General features: G+C 40.9%; 1 protein-coding gene across 1 annotated transcript in view; it reads left to right on the top strand.

The window, feature by feature from the left end:
- The first annotated feature begins 11178 nt into the window (after positions 1 to 11178).
- The window catches only part of mboat2a (membrane bound O-acyltransferase domain containing 2a), a 51294-nt gene continuing 38429 nt past the window's right edge, over positions 11179 to 24043 (top strand). The window contains exons 1-2 of the mRNA XM_004540502.6: positions 11179 to 11299; positions 11696 to 11938. Coding sequence (XP_004540559.1) covers positions 11855 to 11938 — 84 coding nt within the window. The 5' untranslated portion in view covers positions 11179 to 11299; positions 11696 to 11854. The remainder of the gene's footprint in view (positions 11300 to 11695; positions 11939 to 24043) is intronic.

Genomic DNA, 24043 nt, shown 5'->3' with positions numbered 1-24043 from the left:
CCAGAATGTCCAGTGTGTGTGTAAGAACCATATGTGTGGGTCAGTACTGTGTGGTGGTGTGATTGAGAGACGTATCGCCTGCGGGAAGAAGCTCCTCCTCAGTCTCTCTGTGTTGGTCTTCAGGGAGCGGAATCGCTTTCCTGACCTCAACAGAGAGAACAGTCTGTTGTTGGGATGGCTGAGGTCCTTCACGATCTTCCTGGCCTTGGTCCAGCACCGCCTGCTGTAGATTGAGTGCAGGTCAGGGAGCTCGGAGCGGATGGTGCGCTCAGCTGACCGCACAACCCTCTGTAGAGCTCGTCTGTCCTGCATGGTGCTGTTCCCGAACCAGGTTAAGATGTTTCCCGTCAGGATGCTCTCTATGGTGCACGAGTAAAAGTTCCTGAGCACCTTGGAGGGCAGTTGGAACTCTCTCAAGCGTCTGAGGTGGTAGAGACGCTGACGGGCCTTTTTCACCACGGTGTTGATGTGACAGGACCATGACAGGTCCTGCGTGATGTGAACTCCGAGGTATTTGAAGCTGTCCACTCTCTCCACTGGGCACTCGTTGATGACAGGGGTCTGGTAGTTCCTCTCCTGCTTATTGCTGAAGTCCACTATCAGCTCCTTTGTCTTACTGACGTTTAGAAGGAGGTTGGACACTGTAGTGAGTGTGGGGGGCTTCAGTTTTCACGTTGATATGAACCTTTACATTTGATAAAAGTAATACAAACTGTGATTTCAATCAAAAAATACTGTAGGTCTTTTGTAAAAATGGATGCAGAAACTTTAATAAAAATATCTGAGGAAAAGAAAATACTGTAGGGCACACCAACAGTATTGTGTATCTGTTAGGCTAGCTGTACTCAGTCCACATATGACTCTGATGCCTTTATGGTAATTTTATACATGCCACTTTTAAATCTTGCAGGAAAACATAACATAACATATAAGTTAATGTAGAACATCACTGATATTGCACAAATTAGTGCCTGAGGACATCACCAAAGGGCTGCAAAGTGGCAAAACACCCTACCAATAATACTACATGCGGGGTTTTTAGCCTATAATCAAAAGTGGCATAAAGGGTTAAGTAAGAATATGTGTATTAAATGCACAATAGAATATAACATACATGTCATGTGTTAAATTAGCTAAACTCAGTGCACTGTCCGCGTTCCACGAGTCAGCTTTTTCGCCTACCGAAATATTTCCTACAGACCTTTAAAGCATCACTTTGAGTGTACAGTCGCTTGCTGGTTCTTTTTTTAAGGTGGAGAGAGGAGAAGCAGCCGGGTGTAACAAATTGGCGGCACTATCATAATCAAAGTGCGGTTTAGAGTGTCATTTTTGCAGGTCTGTATTTCTGTAATGCTCATAAAGCAAGCAGTTCTTATTCTGTACAAACACAGTTACTTTTAAAGGAATGATCATCACTAAAGATAATCTCTGAATCCAATTATATGCGGCTAAACACCTAAACAGCAGGAGCACATTAACATTTTATTTTGTGTAACAGTGGGTTGCTGTTCAGATGTTGCCTGTGATTTCAAACAGAGCCTAAAATACTCCAGCAGTAGCTAAAGCATGTACAGTATTCATTCAAGGAGCCCGCTCATCATGGCTCAGTGAATCAGAGAATAAAGACTTAAAATAACTGGATTGAATGTGATTGTTTGGATTATGCTGATGCTTAAAGGTGAGCATCGTTAATGTGACTGTGCTGCATGAGAAGATTAAATGGAAAATACCCATTTTTGATCTCCTGTTCTCTCGATAGTGTCACAGCTCCTACCACATCTTTGATAAAGAAAGGAAAAAGTTCCAGATTTATGTTTGAAGAGGACCAGCATCAGTGCAAGGAGGGAAATCTGATGGTGTGCTTTCTATCATCTTTTTATCTGCCTACACTTCAGAGTTTGTTTAGTATATGTTTGTTTTGCCCATGGAGCATGGGCATTTTAAGTTACAGGCAAGAATAAAAATGAAAAAAAAAAAAAAGTTGGATCTACTAAAATACAGTTCAGAAAATAAAATATTCTATCATTAGGCACAGTCTAAAACTGTGAAGAGTTACTCTCATGCCGGAATTTCTGTCAACAGGAGCTTGAAAAAACAACAGCCTTTGCTCCCAGAGTGCTTGCATTTCTCCTGGGCTTTGGGATGATGTTTCCCAGCTCATTCAGCCCTGGCAGGACAGCTACTGGTATAAATAGTCTAGAGGCGGCAGAGGCAAAACCCTGGGCAGCCTTTAAATCACAAAATAGGCACTGTTCACACATTCTTTCAGTGCTGCAGCGTCTCCTGGCAAACTGCTAAATGAAGAGCCCGAGACCCAGGCTGACCCTGACCGGGCTAGCTGGCCTCGACTCCCTTATGAAATGAATACATGCACTTCCAGGGAACATCTGCTATCCAGAGACAGAGCCGCTCTGTCAGTGAGGTCAGCAGAACCAAACAACATCAGCCCTCCTCTTCACCACGGACTTAATATTTTCAGTTGCACCTGCCTTAAACAGAGAGTGCTACGTCTCTTTCTGAAGTACTGCAATGAGAAGCAGGTGTATAGGGTCATCTGGAAGATATGGCTTGGAAACATAATAAAAAGCAGCATGTTTTATATTTTATGGGACCTGAAGAAGAACACGCAGGCTTATCAGTGAGGAAATATGAAATCCTGTTCAAATACACCAGTTTAAATTGCTTAAATAATCAACGGTCCACTTTTACCGTATTGTATAATCATCCATGTTTCCATTTTACAGTCAAGCTCTATTTGTTTAAAGCCCAAACGGAAAAGGGGTGTCATAGCAAAAAGCCGTCAGCTGCGTTATTAATCTGGACAGAAGCTTCATTCAGCAGCTCAACGCAGAGCTTGTTCGCATGCAAGAAACTTCCAGCCCTGAGTAACAAGTCAGAATTGTAGCTGTTGGATCTTCAAATGATTTACTGAGAAAGCGAACTGAAAATGTCCACTTTAATCACTGAATTGTTGTGAAATGCGTTATTTTCGCTTTCCTTCGGAACCAAAGTTCATTTAGTCGTAAAAAACTGAAACCAAACACAACCAGACAGCTGCAGACAGAACAATAGCCAAAGCAGATGTCATACTGTACACAGAGACCTTCTTGGAAATGATGTTTGTAATTTGTATCCTGCACAGAAAGGCACAGGGCGTGTCAGTGAGCCAGTTCTTTGGTCAAAATGAGCCACAAATATCCAACAAAGTTCGACTGATTTGGTATTTCAGCGTTAGCGGGAACAAGGCAACATGTCAGACTGCAGTAATGAAGGGGACTGAGGCTCCAGTGGGAGTCACTTTTTCCTAATTGGACTGCCATGACATCATGATTGTATAGCAGGTGGGATAGGCTCACAATCCAGCTTGGAATGAATGACTTCTTTGTTTCAAATAATCTGCAGGCTAATTAAAACCATTCTGCACCTGAAACTTTTCCACACACGAGCAAATAAAACAGAATATTCCACGCTAAGGGGAACTTATGGACCGCGTCATTGACTGCAGATTAGATTAAAGACGAGCTTGTTATACAAACGAAGCAGCTGCAGATAGGCAAGATCGGATCAGACAGTGCCTGCTGAACCTGAGCGGTGGCCTCACGTACTTGGACTCTGTAATGGGAGGAGATGAACAGATGAAGGGAGGGCAAAGGCAAAGGAACAAGAGGTGAGAGAGCAGCAGTAGGGGGCCCATCAGTCCACAGACTCGGCCTTTCCTTACAGATTCTCTGAGATTTTCTGACAAATTAACAAATTCTGGAGCATTACTGTCTTCGTGAATGGCGAGTCTGCACAGAGATGATGCTTGCATCACATGCAGATTACACTGAAGTGCATACACAAAATTCAGAGGTGTTTTACTCCAGCTGTAACTCACTCTTGCTTCGCTCCTGCTAGGTTGAAGTCATATTTTTACGCAATCTGTGTGCATATCTTTTAAAGTAAAGCCAACTTTTCAAATTTTACAGTGCACAGCACATTCAAAATTGATTGTAAACTATTTAGTAGAGCTCAGTGGTGGTACTTAACAAAGAAAAATCACAGTCATGCATCTTTATTTTCATCTTATGTCTTCAGGTCAGCTGAAAACCTCACCAGGGTCAAAGATCAGTATTAGCAGCAATTACATGTGGTTCAATCAATAACAGAAATCATTTAACTGGTGGGGATTGGTCCAGTATGGCTGACTGCAATATATAAACCCTATACTGAAATGTTACTTCATAACACACACAAAAGGTCACGGGATCGATAAGTAATTCCAATCTTGAGCACTGGGTTTTCCATTAATATCCAAATCTGAGCACATTCATGCACTCCACACAGAGGAATGACCTGGTTTTAACCTTGCCACCCTGAAGGACATCCAAGAAATCATGTTCTCTCGAATAATTGCATGACATTTTTAGTCAACCCCCACCACGCGCATCCATCTGAGTGATGATCGAAAAGAGCTCAGGCTTTGCAGCTGCTTCACTGTCATCATTAGGAGCGAGAGGCTTTTACAGTAATTATGAGTCCTCTTAGGATTTGGCTCTGTGAGCCTGAGTATATCAAGTGTCCCCGTGCTTCATTATATCCTGTCAACCTGTCACCATCTCTAGGTTTCCTAGGTAGAGCAGCTTGGTAGTTCAGTTCAAGCCGCCACAAGCATCTCTGGAAAAGAAGACGAACCACAAGTTGCTCTTGATAGAAAGCAAATAGGTGAATAAGAATCAGATTGTAAAGCACCGTTTAGAAAGATCTCCATTCAGAGTGAAAGCACACTTTGTCATGTTTCATTGTGTAGGAGACACCAGCGTCGTATTTTGTTCAGTGTCCCCTGGGGCAACATGAGACTTCTGAATTAATAAAAGGTCAGTGGCTGTGCATATTACTCTTCTCCTCTAATCCCCAACACGTACCACAGGATATTAGCTGTTAAACTATGTGACAAAACACACACACAAAAGTGATAATGATCTCTGAACGATCTCACCAGTTCAATCCTCGTATCTCTGGGTTGAAAACATGCAGATGGGCACACAGGCTGCTGTGTACTAAGAAGACCTCATGCCTGTCGAGGAAACATAATATCCGTGCTGTGTGGACTCTCCTTGTGATCAATGCAGATATTTAGATTTATTTATTTATTTATTTTAAATATCTACAATTAAAAATGAACCCCTCCTCTGATGCTACACTAAACAGATTCATTACCAGCTATGGATCAGTATAAGTGGATAAAATAGTTTAAGGTGGTAATCATTATTAGGCTGCAGACATGACAGTTACATTCTTTGCCACTGTTACGGCCCTAGCAGGGCCTCTCTCTCTCCTGAGGGTGCCTGTGTGGGCGTGTCCCACTACCTCCTGCCTGAGGTGCCACCTTTCCCTCCTGTACAGCTGACTCCCATCAGCAATTAAGGGTGAGCTCTGGGCCAGAGTGCCATTTTGTGTGGGCCCAGCTAGTGAGCTGAGTGTCTTGTGGTGTTTCCAGCTAGTGAGCTGCGCTTTCCTTTTGACTTTTTGCCTTACTGACCGACGCCTGAGTTTTGTTTGTTTCTTTTATGGTGATAACGGCTTGTCCGTCTCCTTTAGTTGAATTACTTCAATAAAACTGTTTTATTTAACTGTTTTGCCTCCCTGACTCCTTTTTCTGACCCGGTCACTTTTGTTACTTCCCCCTCCCCGCCTAGACCCCTCAGGGGAACGTAACAGCCACCAACTCAAGCACTGTTTCATCCACACTAATTCCATTGAAATTAAAACAGGGTAAACTTGGCTTTAGATTCTCTCTAAATCTGCTACTCTTCTGCACCTTGAAACCAAATGAACCTCCCAGAAAATCCTGCAAGCCCCCCTAAGTGGCATGGTGCAAATTCCCAAGCTGCATTGATACAATAACGGATAAGGTGAGAGCATCTGAGGCATTTAAAGAAGTTGCACTGTAGATCCTATTGATGGATTCACAGCAGGGAGGGTAGATGCAATTCATTCCACAATCCTGAAAATGCCGGGTCAGTTCAAAGTGCATTAGGAGTGGATGCTGCAGTTATGGTGTATCACAGAAAGAATAAAGCGAAGTGAACCTGCAAGTATCCCCTTGGGAAGGCTAATGAAAGGCCAGTGAGTTCATTCCATGCAACACAATGATTCTGTCGGTCCTGATCAGAAATTGTTCACAAAGTGGAGCCTAAACAGCAGTCGTCTTCATCCATTTTCCCGACTAGATGGAATTATTTATCCATATGGAAAATGTCATCATAGAAGAAGTTGTCCTGCATAATGCAACAGCAGCAGGTGAAAAGACAGGAAGTGCAGCGGAATGACAATGCGAGGAGGAAACAGAAGCATGATCTCTTTTCTGGATCGGATCAATACTAGAGTCCACTGGGATTTTTTATATCCACCACAATTTGGTTATTAAACGTATCCACAATGAATCACCGTGAGGTTAGTCTAAATAAGACGTTTGGTGATTGACATTAGCTGATTCTCTGTGATTCATTATCTTCTTGGTTTATTGATTTTCTTGCCAAAAGTCAACTAAAAGAAAAAAAAATGCTGCTAGTGTTTAATTTAATTTATTCATCCTACTGGGAAAAAAACAGCTGTTGTCAATTTAAAGGAAGGCTTGAATTTAAAAAGCACTTTGCGGAGATTTAGACTACAGATTTGCCTTCCTGTATCTTGGCTAGTTGTGGTTTCACAGGAGAGGAACATTAAAGAATTCAGAAAATAGATTTTGGACATGGAAATCAGAATATTACAGGGACATGTGTGAAAACTGACAGGCCTCCTTAAATTCTGCTATGCTCACTCCCAGTTACACTCCCACTCTTCCCCTCCCCTGAAGCCTCTATTGTGTTTCCACTTTGCATGCTGCATTGGTTTGTGCAGTGCTTCTGAACTTTGTGGCCATGAAGTGAATTTAGGTCGAAGATCACAAGCTGAAATTCTGCATGATGGATTTCAAACATCAGTTGAACACTGCATGCATTCATTGACAAAACTATGAAAAAAAAAACCTGTCCGAGAACCAGTTTGGGAACATATATTGTGAGCTTAATCTGTTCTTCTTCCACTATCTTGATAAGATCGGTCACCTATTTGTTATCTCCATTAGTTGAGATGGCTACAATCCTGGATGAGTGGGGAAAAATAGAGAGACATTAGGAGACTACATAAAGTCAGACTGTAAGTGAGGGTACATGAACGACTGCCCCACCCTTTAGCTGAGTGTGGGCAGAAAATGAAACAATGAGCTGGGAGAGCTCCCGTTTCTCTGACGGAAAAAGATGTTTCCAAATGTATTGTTGATGTAGGAAAATCATGTGTGTGTGTTTGCACTCTGCAGTCTAGCTGGGGCACACCATGCTAATTATTTGAAGTGTTAGTAAATCTCTTCTCCTCTCTGCAGCTTTTATTTTTCTGAAAAACACCTTTCAACTTTCATTTATTGTTATTTTTTTTTTTGGTATTTGGATAATATGCGGCATTATGTTGATATTGTATTTCAACCTTTTTCCCCTTTTTATTCAGAAAGTTTTTCAGTATCTCAAAGCTAGGATTTATCTGTCAGTAAAAGCTCATAACACTGTTCACCGATTAAAAAACACAGCCCCAGACTTAAACAACAGCTCATTTTATTCCCGCAGGTTATACTACTAGACTATTTTGAGTGACGATGATAATGTGCTCGCAGAAAATTCCCACTGGGAATTGCAGAACCATTAAAACGGTCGACACTCTCCTGTGCCAAGTAAGCTGTCTGCGGGCATTGCTGCTAAACCAAAATGGAAAGGGAGGAGAGGGGAGGGGTGAGGAAGAGAGCGGGCTCTTCAGACATTGCCGATTGTGGTGGTAAAGTAGTAGTCCATCTCTGTGGACTTGTGTTCTATTTCAAGAAGCCTAGTCCAGCTTTGGGAGTGAGGCCTGACCCCCAAACACAAAGGCACTTCCTCTCTGATATGTAAAGAGAAAGGCTGCATGTCTCCTGAGAAGCAAGAATGAGTGCAAAACATGAGCTATTGACTAAATAAGGAGCTTTGCCTCAGCACAGCTTTGCTGATAAACAAATATTAGCGTGGTGAAAAGGTTTTTTTGGAAATAGAAGTAGTAGCAGAAATAGAAGACTGAATGCAGGGATTATCATACGTGTGCATGTGGCCTCCCTAGTATGTGAGTGGGAACTTCCATTAACTCCACCACCATTCACATCGTGCTACAACCTTTTAAATAGCCCAGTGAAAGCTTCTCCCTGCTCTTTCTCACCACCTCTTTTCTCCACGCTCTTTAGGTAGCATCAGTTTGTAAGAGAGACACAGTGAGAAATAGGACGGCGTTGCCATGACAGTGTCAAGTTAACAAACTGCATCTCTTTTCACAATTTAATTGGATATCATCGGTAAAGAACAAAAGCACAGTTGTCTTTGTGTAGTTATGAATGATTAACGGTAATTACATAAGAGCTGCGGTACAAGAAGTGTATGTGAGTGTTCCAGGAGAGCATAGTGTAGTGAAGGTGCAATCTCCAGAGGGCCTCAGTATAAATAAATGCCTGACAATTACAAAGGCGCTGATGCCATCCAGTCTCACACACTCCTAAGTGGATGAATCAACTGACAATTCATTACACCCACTACAGTTACAGTTCTGCTCTCTCTTATGCAAGCCGTTTTCTTTCTTGCACATGGAGCTTTTCTTTAACATTTCATGGACTCCTTTAGCATCCAGTATGATGCGCAGCTTCAGAAAACCTTATGATACACCAGCGACTGTTAAATAATTGAGCATCCCCAATCCTCACAGGCAGACACGCACAAGCGATAGCACAAAAAAAAAAAAATGCCTTGTCATTCTCCCATGGGGTCAGACTGATTCCAAATAAAACTGCAAAATACAGTTTTAAAAGCAAAAGTCAAGGTAAAAATGATACTGAGTGATGCAAACAAGACCACCAAGGCTGCCAGCAAAAACACATGCAAGTGTAGGAAACAGACGTGTGAGAGAAAAAACACAAGCCTCTTAAACAAGAACACTCCTCATGACACACACTCACACACACGTGCATTAAATATTGCTTTAGAGGTTGAGCTTATTTACGCTGCTGTATTGTCTCAGTTAAGATTATGCATGGCAGCGAGCCAGTATTTATATTAGAGTAAATAGAGAAAAAAAACTTCACAAATAGAAGAAAAAATAATAAATCAAGCTGACTCGTCTACCTCTGACAGCTGATAAAATGTATTTGATAAAATGTGATGCTTGAAATCCACTTTAATCTATACACCTGCAAAAAATATTTACATGCATTGTCTGGGATGTGTTTAGTAGCTTCTTGTGTGCATTCACACACACTGGGCACAGGTTTAAGTAACACTTAATGTAATATAAGAAGTGTAACTTAATGTCATTTAAGAATAATTTTCACACAGTTTTAGTAGCTTCAGTAAGTTGTTAAGTTGCTAAGACTCCTTTGGATGACGCAGGTGTTTCCTTTAACTTTCCCTTTCTGCTCCCTTTTTCCTCTTACTCCAGTTCCCTCCTGCTAAGAAGCGGGAAGTTGTGATAGTATACCTAATCTGTCTGCCCGTACACCAGGCAAACTGAGAGTCTTCTGTGTTTATTGCTCCTCTACATCTTAATCTTTTCATCCTCCATTTGGCCTCTAGTCTGTATCTCCACAGCAGCTGTCGTGCTGTTATGTGTGCCAAGGTGATGCATTTGGTGTTGGGGTGGAACAAAAGATCAGAGAGTTGTGTTACACATCACCCTGCTTTTAATTAAGAGGCACTTAAGGAGTCCACTGAGCTGTGCCATGCTGAATGAGTCTGATCTGATCAATGCTATGCAATGCATTTAACTCAGTCAAGCCGATCCTTGTACCAGTGTCATTAAAATATTTCTTATATATAAAGTTACCTTTATTACTTAATCATATACAAATAAGCACTGGAGACCAAAAAGCACATGGTGTATTTTTTGTGTCTTTATAAACCTAATAAAATGTAATATGTTTACTATACTGGGATTATACATAAGCTTTGACTCCTAAAGTTTTCATATACTGCAGGACTAGTGAAAAAGCGAATGAGCTGCTGTTTATGAGTACGCGCTGCCCTCTATTGGCTACTGAGGCCTGGTGCAGACACCAGCTTTACCGCTTTAAACAAAACATAACTGGATTATTTAGGGAAAACTTAACCACACACTATGACTAACACTTCAGTGACAATATAAACGAGTTATTTATAATCCCATTTTAAATATATATCCGATACTTTATACCTAAGCAGGTTAAAAGGAAAATTTAGTGGGAACCACTAGATGGTGCTGATAGCAGACGGAGAATAAAACTAGTTGTGTGACTTTTCTGGTTTGCTAATTTTCATATACAAAAGGCATATACAAAGCCTTTGGGAAAACACATCATTTTCATAACGTGCAAAGCTGCACCTGCACACCTTTCAGATTGATGGACTTCAATGGTGTTTTCCTTTCAGCCTCATGATGCAGTGGAAAGTGAAAGGCAACATCCTGTCTTACATTCTCAAATCGAAAAAAACAGATAGATTAAATAGAGCAATGGAAATGACTGTTACAGCCACAGGCTAAAGAATAAAAAAATCATAATCTATAAGCGGAAAAAGGTTTATATACACAACAGTGATAAAATAAATAAAAACAATGACGTTCATCATGAAAATAATGACTGACATTGTGAAAAGTAATAGGGGCACTATACATTTAAACAGTATCTAGCAGGTATAAAAAGGAAATGTGCAAATACTGACATTTTGAGCGACATTATATTACATAATTTCGATGTTAGAAATATCCGTGAGTTACTTAAGTGTAATATAATAATCTTTATATAACCACCCTCAGGTTATACAGATGGTGACCCCTGAAGTCATGTTTACCTCCTTTTAATGTCGCTATAAAGGACCAATGCTGATATTTGAGATAAAGGTCTTGCTTTTTTTTTTGTTTTTTTTACACCAACTTCGTTTTTGTCTTTTTCTTAAACGAGTATTACCAAAAACACCCCTTACGTCATGCTTTTTCTCCCCCTTCGCGTGTGGAATGGTGTAAATGACAGTGGAACGGAGGGGGGCGGAGCGTGCAGCATCCCTCACGTTTAAATTCAATTTGCCTCGAGGACCCCGAATCCAAATGCGGATTTACGACAGTGGCACTGGATAATGGGATTCACGTTCTCCGCACACAGGGGTCAAAAAATGTTGTCAGGGAGGGCTGGGTCGCCATCTCTCCACCCACACCGACACCATTGTCGACGTCATTGTCATCAAAGGTGTTGTACAATCGAGATAGTTCACGCGCTAGCCTTCAAAAGTAGCAACCGCTGTGTCCTATTTGAGCTAATGAAATTGAACGAAGATTATATTAAACGTTAGATAGAACAAACAAACAAAAAAAACAAAAACAACCCTCAGCTCGTGAATAAATAGCGGTGGATATATTTTTTTTTTTACGACAACTTACATTGCGCGTGCTCCTAACAGGAGTTGCCACTTTTCTTCAATGTAAATAATTAGCATGCTGTGTAAGGCGAGAGGGGGCTTAAATGTGGTTTAGTTTTCAAACGTGTTTCTTTCTTGCAACTCGTAGCTAATACATATATAACTACGAGTTGCAAGAAAGAACATACGGGTAACTCTCTTGTTCCGGCTGTGTTATCTTCGTTGAGTGTGTGCCGTGGATGACAACAGTACAGCTCGTCGCAACAACAGCAGCAGCGGCAGGAACAGCGGCGGCGGCAGTGTATTTGTCATTGCAGCAGCCTAGGGGAGCGAGGTGAACCGAGGGGAGGAAAGGAAACGAAAGGATTTACGGACACCGTCCAAGCATGGCTACCCAAACGACAGCATCATGCACTGGATCCACTCTGTTGCAGCCGCTCAGTGAAATTATCAACCTCCCTCTTGACCAGGTATGTGTTTGGATGAAGAAAAAAATTGATCGGTGAAGCGAAAGGCACGTTACGATACATGTTTGTCACAGTTAGGAAGCATCCGTAGATCTGAGGTTAGCAGAGGCTGGTGATGCGCACTACCAAATCGTTAGCTTAGCATTTATACATTGCGGTTTCACTGAAAACGACTACACACACATGCACACGCACACAAATATCACAGTTGGTGGTTCACTGTCACCATCAGCTAGTTCTTAGCCAAGCTACACTAACGGTAATGCCCTTTGTGTCTTTATTTCGATGCCCAGATCCTAATCCAGTCTCTTCCAAACTGGGATCTTAAATATTCCATCGGGTCCTCCAGTCTAATTGAGGTCTACTAGTTTAAATGTAGTTAAATTTCACTTAAATATTCCTTAAAGAGTCAGTATGCAGGCAGGAACGATTAACCCACTGCATTGTTTTTTCACTCTTACATACAAAATCTATCGCTGTATAGTTAAAGGTGAGCTGTTTTTAAAAAATCAGGCTTGTGATTATGATGTAAGGCTTTATTTTAGGTTCATAGCTGTAGGAATCTTAGCTCATGAATCCCTCTTTAAAAAATTCCCAAACCGCGAAAACATGTGACAGTGTTGTGTTGTTCACCAGAAGAGAGACCCATGCTGTTAAAAAAAATGCCCAAAGCCAGGTCTTTGGGCATTTTTTTTAACAGCATGGAGACGGGTTGGGTAACTTTTGATAGCTGTGCCTTGTGTGGATTATTTTGAAGTATATTTGTCACTGGTAGATTCTTGAAGTAGTGCAAAACATTGGCACTTTAGCTGCACTCACAGGCACCACACCCACTAACTCTGGTGGATCAGTCCATAATGATCTGTAATGGTGGTTTCAAAGCTCTGGACAGCAGAGATGGTGTGTTTGTCTGTAAAAGCGTCTGACTAGTCTAAGACAGATAAGGCCCATTTTTGTGTCTTTTCTAATCTCGTGCATTTGTACTGAAATAACTACCTTGCTACCTTCCTTGTCAATGTCAGGTAATGTTCTTTTTGTTAACTGTGATCTGAAATCAAACCTCGATTTACTTTTTATTCCCCACATTGCTTTCGGCATTTGCCATAACTAGTCTGAATAACACTTTGTGAAAGCATAAAAAAAGTTCCCCAAAAAATGTTCTCCTCCTAGAGTGGCATGCTCCTAATGCCATGCATTTTTCTTCACATGCAAGTCTTGAAGTCATTATAGAAGGTTTTTGGTGGGGAATGTTTGCTTCCCCAGCCAAGCACTAGTGCTAGTGTTTTACCATATTTTAAAAGTAAAAATGTAACTTTGTTACACAAAATAGTTGTGTCCAGAATCATGGATTTTGTCATTTGTGAATAAACTACGTGGTTTGCATCTCCATTGGCAGACCCTGCACACAGCTACTTAGTCAATGTTTAACTCCTTGTCTTGCTGTGTCAAGCAGTAAACCAGTCTTTCATCCTCAGTTGAAGCTACATGTGGAGACAAGAATGTGCCATTATTTTTCTCCTCCGTAGAATGTACCAGTTTCTGCAGGGAGTGTCATGTGTTGAGGACTCAGTCACATGAAGTAAGGAGTGTACATCCCTGGGATCCAAACTTATTTGCTTGTTTTTTGATTGCAATAGTTGTATAATAAGTTTTAGAATTATTAGAGGAATCTGTAGCTGACTGGAACCAAATCTCATGCTAAGCTGTTGAGATTTTTATTCTCTTGTATCCTGCAATATTTAGCATGTTTCAACCTCAGCGTTTGGCATTAAAATACCTACATTTCCATTTCTACTCTGTGCGGTCCCGTGGACATCAACACCTGCTTTGGTCTAGCACCTCCCTGTATGTTAGGACTCCTCGGCACTGGCTCGTCTCAGAGCTATAACAGAAGCTGTAAAATCTAAAATGACACTATGTTTTTCCTTCTCTCTTCTTTTTCTCTCCATCACACACTGCCCGCCTTCTGTCAGTAACATGCCGGCACTACTTTGAATAAGACCTCCCACTGCATTTTGTGTGCCCACACAAACACTATTCACCTACTCTGATTCAAGAGTTTTTATAGGAGAAAAGATTACACACAATTACATTCCAAAATCCTAAACTGTGCCATATCTAGTACAAATTGATGCACTTAGTCTTAAAGATACAGTGTTCATGAAGAAATCATCCCCATCCCATCTTCCTCCTACTCAGTCTTCTTATGTCGACTGGTCTACAGATCCTTTTTTTTTATCAGGAAGCATGAAAGACAGTTTTTGTTTCAGATATCCACTTTCAGTGAGGATGCTGGACACTTATTGCTCTCTCTTACTCCCTTTAGGACTTGGTGTTCTATCACGTATTTGCACAATTAAGCAGAGCTGCCTTAGCTGCCATTTTCAGAGCTGGTGGGTAAATAAATCAAATCAAATCTCTTGGATTTAATGTTTGCACGTCCTGTTTTTTTGGGGTTTTTTTTTACAAACAGGTCGAGGCATCGCAGATCCAGTTTCAATCTGAAATGTCCAGTTCACATAACCTCACAGCTGCTTTGCTTGTTATCAAGGCTCATTGGGTCCATATCATCATTCAGCTGAGTGACAGAAAATCAAAAATAACCCAGTTGAATGAATTATGCAGTCCATCTATAAATGTATGACTCCATACCAGAAACGACTTCGGTAATGGCCAAATTCAATTTTCCTCCTTTTGATGACACTGAAGATAGAAGGGACTTTTGTAATTTGCAGCATCAGCTGTGATGTTCCTTCTGCAGCTGTTTCAATATGCAGCAGCTGGAGGCCTAGTAAGAGACTCCATGAAGTATATATGCACTAACCCTTTGTTTTAGACATTTGTAGGCTGAAAGTGATGTTTGAATTAACTTAATATAGTTATAATAACTGGTGATAGCAATACCAAATGCATGTGAAACAACAGATACAGCCTTCTTGCTTGTCAACAGTGCAATAGAGATCAGTTGATAAACTTTTTTTGTACGTGCAGCTATTCTTTGTCTTGCATTTACATTGCAGTGCACCAGTTGTGCACTTCTGTACTGTCCTTTAAAAAAGCAATTCAGCTGATAGCTAATGCCATAATAGAATTTTTTTTGATTAATATAAAACGGGAACAAATCCATGCACATCATGCGGTGCAGGTGCAGAGCTGAAAAAATATAACATGGAAAAAATGAACGGCTTGCACACTACAGGACTCAACGGTTTTCTTACTTATTGCATCTAGTTGTGACATTTTAGGCAAACCTGCTCTTCAGCAGACAATGAAACACTGGGCGGCACAATCTTAAATCACCTGTGATAAGTCACATGACCCACGGCACTAACGTCTAATAAGACAGTGTCTTGTATAGGACAAACAACTGATAAATAATTGACAAGTCATACTTGTTGCCTTGGCATAAATCAGAAAAAAAGGTGCCTCAACCGACAAAATGAAGATTTTTTTTTTTTCACAAACCCAACAACTAGTAGAAGATGTGACGCAACAGATAAATATCATCCACTGACATCAGTAAATACCAACTTTGTGATGCACAGATGGTTGATGCAGCCATTACAGCGTGTTATTGTTTTGTTTCCTTACAGCGCTCAGGCCTAGTGGCTAAAACTACAGGGTGGTGATCGTGTCTGTAACCAATGATCTTGTTGTATTAAGTTTACATAGTTCACGCATGATATACTTTGCATTTCTATTCAGTGTTCTGGGTAAACGTGATGTGACTTGATAAAGTTTACTTGCATTCAAAAGGCTGACGGCACTACCACCTGTGCAGGTGTGTGGGATGTCTCAGAGGAGCATGGCAGTGTGGAAATTTCCAACTGTACCATGTTGTGTTTTGCAGGTGGTGCACTCATAGGCTACACTGCCACGACTGGCACGACATCACCAATAAAAGGCATTTTGCTCATTTACTTAGGGTCTTTATAGATCTCAAATATTCAGTGGAGATTTTGGATGAGATGTTTTTAATGTAAGCAGTGACCTTTAAAGCTGGGAGGCAGGAGCTTGCATGTATTCAGGTTCAGAGACAGCTTTGAGATTTCAGCTGATTATTGCAGACGTGAGTGTGTCAGTAGACCGTAGTGGCCCTGCCTTGTGATGCAGAGAAATACTGTCTGATGGATTACACAGTACTCTCTCTAGTCTCCAGTGATTTGATGGCTCAGCCACAAAAGTATCAATTTCTCACCTTTGTCATTTCATCTTGAAATAGCAGAGCATTTGTACCCGTGCTGAGAGGTATTCCGTGAACATGCAGGTTTTGTAGCTCAGTGGTAATTTCACTGTGCACTGTCTGATATAAAGATATAGTCTTTGGGGCTCACGGTGTACAGGCGGCTCTGCTCTGTCCTGTGCTCCCAAAAGGCCCAGCTGTAGAATCAATCTTCTGTTTGTGCTACATATTGGATTGCAGTCTGTCACAGTCAACGGACATGTCTGTTATCACAATAACAAGCTTTCTTTTGTTGCTGCTGCTGGATTGCCTACCCAGCTATTGTGCTGTAAGGCCTTTGAGCCCACACAGTGCTTGAGGGTTTGACTCCCACTTTTCTTTTATCCACTGTCAATTCCCTGTGATCTGTGACACAATTCAGTTTAATGGTTAGGTTAAAATGCGTTTAACTGAGGTTTGAAAGCAGATAAAAGTAGTCACATCTATAGTGTAAAAAAACGGGATCTTGAAAGGGGACTCAAAATAATTCCAGATACCTCTGATTTCCTGTAAAATGAACTTAATGTTCCTCTTATTAGCCTTAAAGCAAACATTTGCTTCTTTCAGTTCATTTAGTAAAGCGATAGCAGAGCTTGGATAAGCCTTGCCTGAAAAATCCTATGTTTGCTCCTCTCCAAAGTCTCCTGCCACTGACTGAGTTCCCAGAGTCCCCTGCCTTGGGGCTTCTGGTCTTCATTTTAAGCCCTTGGGTCTTGTTAGAGTTTCCCTACCTCCCCTTTGTCTTTAATTGGCTGACCTCTTGGGAGTTGTATCCTTTCAATTGATTTCGGTCCCTTAGCTCTCTGTAATACAGTGCCAGTGGCTGTTGCGTTATTATGGTTAGCTATCAACTATACAAGCATTGTGTAATTCCTCCTTGGGAATATGGGAATGCTTTGTTGTTAGTTGCTGATAACAGGCAACGCAGTAATAATAACAAGCAGACAAGCTCCCTCTAAATGCAATTAGACGTAATGATTATGTGTTTATGACACTTATCTGTTACAAGTGTGACATACAGCAAAATCCAGAGAAGTACAAGATCTGACCATAGAGGAAGGATCAGCCCATAGCTTTCCAATTTACACATCTTAATCAGTGTAATTACTAAAACTGCATTTTGTAGTACTTCTCCCACATAATGTCCTGATTAAGTTCCATTAAATGTTATTAGGAAAATTAAATTTGTTGCACCTCTTGTGAGTTTTGGACCATTTATTCTTAATTTCTTTTCAACAGCGATTAAAATTCTGCTGCTGCCTTTCATATATTTCTTTCCCTCACTGAGTCTGCTACATTATAGAGAGACAAACTGTGCGCAAACCTGCGTTCTATCATCATAGCGTGGCAGTCACCCTTTTATTTACCCTTTCAAGTGATTTTTCCCAAATTCTTAAGTTGTCTGGAGACTCACTGGTTAGCTGGTTTTGGTAATCTTTGAGCAAAACTTGGAGCTCCCCCCTTTTTCTTCCACTCTCAGTATTCACCATGACCTCATCCTGTATTAGGGTTGAAGTGATAACTCTGATGGGTATGGATGTATTTCTTACTAACCATAAATGCAGTCATGGAATGGCAAAGCCATTAGGCTGAAAGCATCAGTCAAGTGTGATACAAGGCATCTGTTATGTCACACACACACACACAGTCAAGTGATTTCCGTATATCCTGTAATGTAGTTTATCTACTAATGCCTGTTGTTATGGGTTTTGCTGTTTGCATGGTAGAGCAAAGCAGGTAGGTTGTAGATTGAGAAAGAGAGGGAAATCTGTGCAGCTGTCGCTCCTCTTCAGTCTGAAGTGCTCGCCACAAAAGTGGATGTACACATGACTCAGCTATACTAACTCATTAGTTCTGTTGGTAATGGTGTGGTGCTATGAGGGTGGATTGGGTTTCTAAAAAGCCTGCACTCTCGGGCCTGGAGTGCCAGTTTAGTACTTGAGTGGCACAGCATATAGGTGGCACAGAGAAGATATTTTCAGGGGCTCATTTTAGCTGTTTCAAATTACAGGCTAGTCAAATTTCTATAAATTTGATGTTGCAGAATGTGAATTTATGTGACCAAGCAAAACTCATCTGAGAAGATCTGCTTTAGGTTATGATGGTGAAGGCAAAGCTCACAGTCTTACTTTATTAGGTGTCACTGAGCGAGGCTGTACTTTAGGAAACTGCAGCTTCGGAAAGTTTTCTCAAAGTAATTAAATGATAGATAATGTCAGTTTATCCAGTGGTGCACAGCAAAAAAGGATTTTTTTAAAATTTTTTATTTATTTTTTTTAACCCATATAAACAAATTTAAAACTCATGAAGCAGCGCCTGAACATATTCTCCGCAAGCTTATCAAATACAAGGGCTTCCTCGGACAAATAAAATGTCAAATTCATTCCACAGCCAGTTTTTTTTCATTTCGTCAAACAAGATGAAGGAGATGCATCCAATATAAATATAAATAAGAGAATATACAGTACTGTGCAAAAGTCTTGCACTGTATGTTTCTTAATATTTTGCTTCTATGGAGTCAGACTTTAATTTATTAAAGTAGTCTTGAACAATAGTTATCCCAGCTTGTATTTTAAGTTGCCTGCTTTTTCTACTCATTTTCAGTCCAGTCCTTTTACCCTAACCTGTTTGTTTTCTCTTGCCAAGTGGCAGGCCTGCAAGGGCAGCAGAGGAAGAGTACATGAAACTCCATGTCCTTAGGAAATAGGAAAACCTTTTAAGTTGATTTATCTAGACCAAAACCTCATCATTATTGGTCTCAGTGGGACAATAATGCCAAGAAAGTAAGGTAAACTGTAAAAAAAAAAGAAAAAGAAAAAAAGCCTTAGGTATGCCAAATTAAACAAGAACTGGACTGCAAATCAGTGGCGATAGGTCTTGCGGGGTGATGAATCCAAATGAGAGATTGGTGGTTCAAATCGCCTACAGTGCAGAGGTGGTCAAGAGTGAAGTACAACACTGGTTATAGCCACCTGTAAGACACAGTGGAGGCTCATAGTTTGAGGCTGTATTTAAGCCATTGGTGTTGGGGATCATGTCAAACTTGATCCACCAAGCAACCATCTGGAAAAAAGCACAAAATGGAACACGATCAGTCACATATTGTCCTCTTCATAGCCCGGACTTAAACATTATTAAAGCTGTGTGAGGTCATTTTTGACAGAGAATAGAACAAAAGGCAGCCACGATCCAAAGAAGAGCTTTGAATGTCCTGGAGAACTAGTCCCGAAGACTACTTAAAGAACTTAAAGCCTCAAATGTGCCTCAAAGCACATTGTACGCTGTCTATCTTGCGTGCTGCACAATATCGTTTATTATTTAGTATCTACTGATATCTACTGCTAGCTAGTTTATTGTGATGGTGCCGTTTTTTTTATTATGTTGCTCTTTGTTGTTTGCTTTCTCTTCTGTTTTTTTTCTCCATACAGGTGACCCAGGTGTTTTTTTTTGTTTGTTTTTCTTTCTTTCTTCTCCCCCTTCTCACCGTCTCTTCTCCCCTTTGGTTTTCTTTCTCTCCCTCTCTTTCTTTCATTCTCTCTCCCTGTCCTATCCCCCAGTCATGTCTGTCCCGTTTGTAGCAACTGAAAATAAAATAAATTCATAATTATAATAAAGGTCAATCAAATGGACCAATATGGCAAGGCCATGATGATCCACTTGGTAAAATAAATCCGCTTGGCATCTTTCTTGGCCTTAAGACAACAATTCTGATGGCTAAAGATCCAAACGGGACACAAAAAAAAAAAAAAAAAAAAAAGAACTTAAAGAAAACCTGCCACGGGGAGTTTATTGGTAAGCTGAACAAACTGTTCTTGCCTTATATACTGTATTTCCATCTATGTTTGCACATTTCATTACGTTGTTGTTCCTATTTCCCCATTTCCTCAAAAAAATAAAGCATTGAGGAGTGGCTGAAGACTTTTGCACAGTACTACGTGGGCATACAACGAATTGACCCTCACTGGAAGACAGTCACATTCACCAGGCCTCTGTCTGGCTGTACATTCCAACTAGTCAACACAAATGTTGACTAAAAAAGTACGAGTTGTATTGTCATTTGAAAAGTGGGACTTGATTCATCGTGTTCACTCTCCAGCACCTTCTGCTATCGATTCCCTTGAACTTGATTAGTTGTGCCACACGATGCTTTTTAATTTGTACTTAAAGGTGAACAATGCTATGTGCACGCTTCAAGCTGATAAAGTTACAAATTAGTGTGCCATGGTCTGCTAGAATTGTTATCCCCCCCACTTGCAAACATGAAAGCATATTGTGCTTGAAGCTTCGCCACATTATGTACATGTGCATCAAAGCAGCCTCGAGTGTTTCCTGTCACATTGCCAACTTCTGCTAATAGCCAGTCACTTCTGCGCCAATTGACCGAGCATTGTAACACATGTTCTTGATACTTTTTGAAGGATAGCACAGCCTTGAATTTAGAAAGAGCCATTGTATCCATTTTGCTTGTACGATGCCTGGCTGATCGTATTTGTCCATTCAGAAACATTTTAGCAGTTGCCACTCTGCACATGCTGAGTTGCACCTATTGCTATTTTTAATATAGAAAGTGGCCGCAGTTGCTTGGGTTTCTCTAGCATTTGATCGCTCTCTCTCAGTTACAAAGAGATATCAAAGACACACTGTTGATAATTTTAGAACAAGCGTGTCTACACACAAACTCCACTTCTACTTTCCTGTGGGGTACACTTGTGAAGGGGGACGTGGTTTCAGATGGTATGTCTTTCAGCGACCATCAGTAGTAGAATAGAAATGTATTACCACAGAAGAACAACCACAGAACATTCATCCATCCAGCTAATGTCGGTTACTTAACTTGCTTATGTAACATTATCCCTGCATTTACAGTCTTTTGTAACTTTACACAAAAACCTGTCTTTTGTGCTGGTAGGTCCGATAGCCGAGCTAATAAAGCCTGCATCCTCTGTTGCTGATATGAACTGTAAATTCTTGTGAACTATTTGTGGCGATGCCAGCGGTCAGTGCCAGTTTCCTTTAACTTGCAAAGTGTTATCAAGCAGTTACTGGTTTGAATACATTTGACTATTTATGGCAAGTTTAGGGCCGCACTTTTCTTAGGCTGTTTTACTCTCTGCATTGGTCCTCATTGGCTGAAGAAAAGGCTTTCTTTAAGAGTTACACTCAGGAAATCTTTGCAGAGCTGGTTCACTGAGTAAAAAAAGGCCTTCAGACAGTGTTTGTCAAAGCTGTCATGCTCTTGTAGATTAATTTATTATAGCTCTCGGCTGGGGGTGGAGAAGTTTAAATAAGGTATTTCAGAAACATGCAGATTGAGTCAGAGACAACAGAGCCACCTTTAGTTTAATTGCTGGCTTGATATGACGTCTTTAAGATTAGATCCAGCTCCTCTACTTCACTTTTAAAGTATTGAAGGGGATTATTAAAGCAAGGCTGATCACACATGGCAGCCTGCCCTCCCTTTGAAATGCTGTCTTTGCACATTCCATGTGCACAGCTGTGGCCTCGTGTTCGAACAACATGAGGGTGGTGATTAAAGTTTGCTTAGACGCTCGAGATGTAACTAGCTCATCTTTATTAGCAATTCCCCAGCAGCTCTGTGTGAGTAAAGTGAGATGACCTGTGTGGGCAACAGCCCAGTATTTTTTTTTTGCCCTTGGGCCAAAACTTGACATGCAATCAATTACACCAAAAAATGTATTGTTTAAAAACTGCAGCTATTTTGCATTCATGAATCAGTACACACACTCATGTGAAACAGCAGCCGTCCAGAGAACAGGCTCTGGAGTCAGTCCCTTAGTAATGTGACAGAGATAAGATAATAATACAGCTTCTTTAAACCCTTCCAGCAAAATTTAATCATTCTAATTATTTGCATGCATTTTTTAGGGAGGGTTATGTGTGCATTTTTTTTTTAAATTTTTTTTTTTTTTTTACTCCTGGGCACTATATAGGATACCCGATGCTTGAATAAATGCTACAGCCTGGTTGCTCTGACTCAACTTTTGTAAATCGCTCGTAAAACTAACCACACATATGAGTCCTATTTGGAGACTGTACTCACATGCTATTTGGGCCCATTTAGTACATGTGACTCATAATCTTAAACTGGACTGGACTTGACTTGTTTCTTCAGTTTGCATTGATTCAGTAATGTACAATATGGATGGAATGAAGGTCGAGCTCAAGGTCAGTGCATCTGTGGAAGCACAACTTTATCGTAACACCTTCTTAGGGATCCAAGATGATTTTTGTGGGGGAGGGCTCAGATGATATTTATGATTAAAAGCTGCCATATAATCTTTGCTTGGGACAGGTTCAAACACTTTCCTGGAGACACACACACACACACACACACACACCATCAGCATGGTTCTGGCCCAGTGCTACTTTGTACCTTGTGGGGAATGTCTGATTGTTCGACTATTAATAGCAGTGACTGTAGAGCCTGACTGGGATCTGTGGATCAGCTCCGAGGGGGAAAGCACCACACTGCAGGGTTTAACACGTCTCTGTTTGTGTGTGTCTTTGTGCACCAGTGCACACTTCTTTTAGGTTAGCCTTATCCGCATGACACTTTCCTCATTATCTCCAACATAATATAGCCTTGGGCAACACGGTGAGTTTATGGCTCTGAGTGAGGCCTCTATTCCACAGTTTTCAGTGGCTATCTTATTCATCTGACAGCCTTTTGAACTGACTTAAGTGAGACTTTGTGAAAGTGTCAAACTTTTATTTTTTTTTTTTATTTCTTCTTCTTTTTTCTTTTTTTTTTTTAATTCGAGTTAGCAAAGAGACATAGCCAGTGTCACAAAACATGTCAGAGCTTTGTTTTTGTTGGCTGAAAGAACAAGACCACTTTTGTTCTCGTACTGTCAGCACAACCTCGTTGCGCTGAGCAAACACACACGCATACACAAACACACTCACACACACACACACACACGGTAGTTTGTCTTTGGGAGCCATGACCAATTGTGGCACATTTACTGGCAGAGGCTAAAGTACTCGTGACATTTCCCACGTCTTTGCCCGCAGAGAGTTTGTTTGGCAGAGGATGGAGCTCACTATATTACATGTTATTGAAATTTACTGCCTCATATATGCATGGACACATTTGCTCTTGTATAATTTTCCTACCTCCGTTTCAGAAAGAAAATTCCTCATCTCTTTTCCTCTGTCATCCTTTTGTTGTCCCCGCTTTCTGTAACGTTTAAGAACACTCTTATCATCAGCTGTTTTTAATCTTCCGGGGAATTAAACATGAGTGCTCTTTCTCGTTGTCACCTAACATGAAAACTGTTGCTTGCACTGCACCACTCTCTAAAGAGGATTAGGACAGTGTATGTGTGGTGCACCATATTTCCTCCGCAGACAGTTTTGCATCGAATGCAGACTGTGGAACTAGTTGAGTTTAACTTCGAGGCTTTGGTTCCCTCCCTCCACTCGAATCTGCATGAGTCACTGTGGACTACAGCTGATGGAAATCAAATGAGACTGTGCGGAGCGGGACTGTAGCGTCGCTTAGGCTGTATGGGTGGAGGAGTGTTTGGGGGGAAGGGTGGGTTTACTTAATGACATGGAAAAAAGGGCTTTATGCTAATGACTGTCTAAATTTATCTCTGTGTGTGTAGACACACACAAGCAGATGCACACACATGCTGAGATGGGAACTCACCCGTCACAGCGAGTAAAGGGAGGCTTTGTGCAGGAAGGAACTATTTTAGTCCCTGGGTGTTAAACACAGACTACACACATGGAGAGGACAGGAATACTCTTCATGAAAAGTGATATTACCCCTGTGAGTGTGTATGTGTGTGTACCTGTGCTACTTAGGCTTACTGGAGTGAAATTTTGTCATTCCTTAAGCAAAGATCTCATCTATGGAA

The sequence above is a fragment of the Maylandia zebra genome, linkage group LG19, assembly GCF_041146795.1.
Source record: "Maylandia zebra isolate NMK-2024a linkage group LG19, Mzebra_GT3a, whole genome shotgun sequence".
Classification (NCBI taxonomy): Eukaryota; Metazoa; Chordata; class Actinopteri; order Cichliformes; family Cichlidae; genus Maylandia; species Maylandia zebra.
The sequence above is the reverse complement of the archived record's forward strand: the minus strand, read 5'-3'. Positions and strand labels throughout refer to the sequence as shown.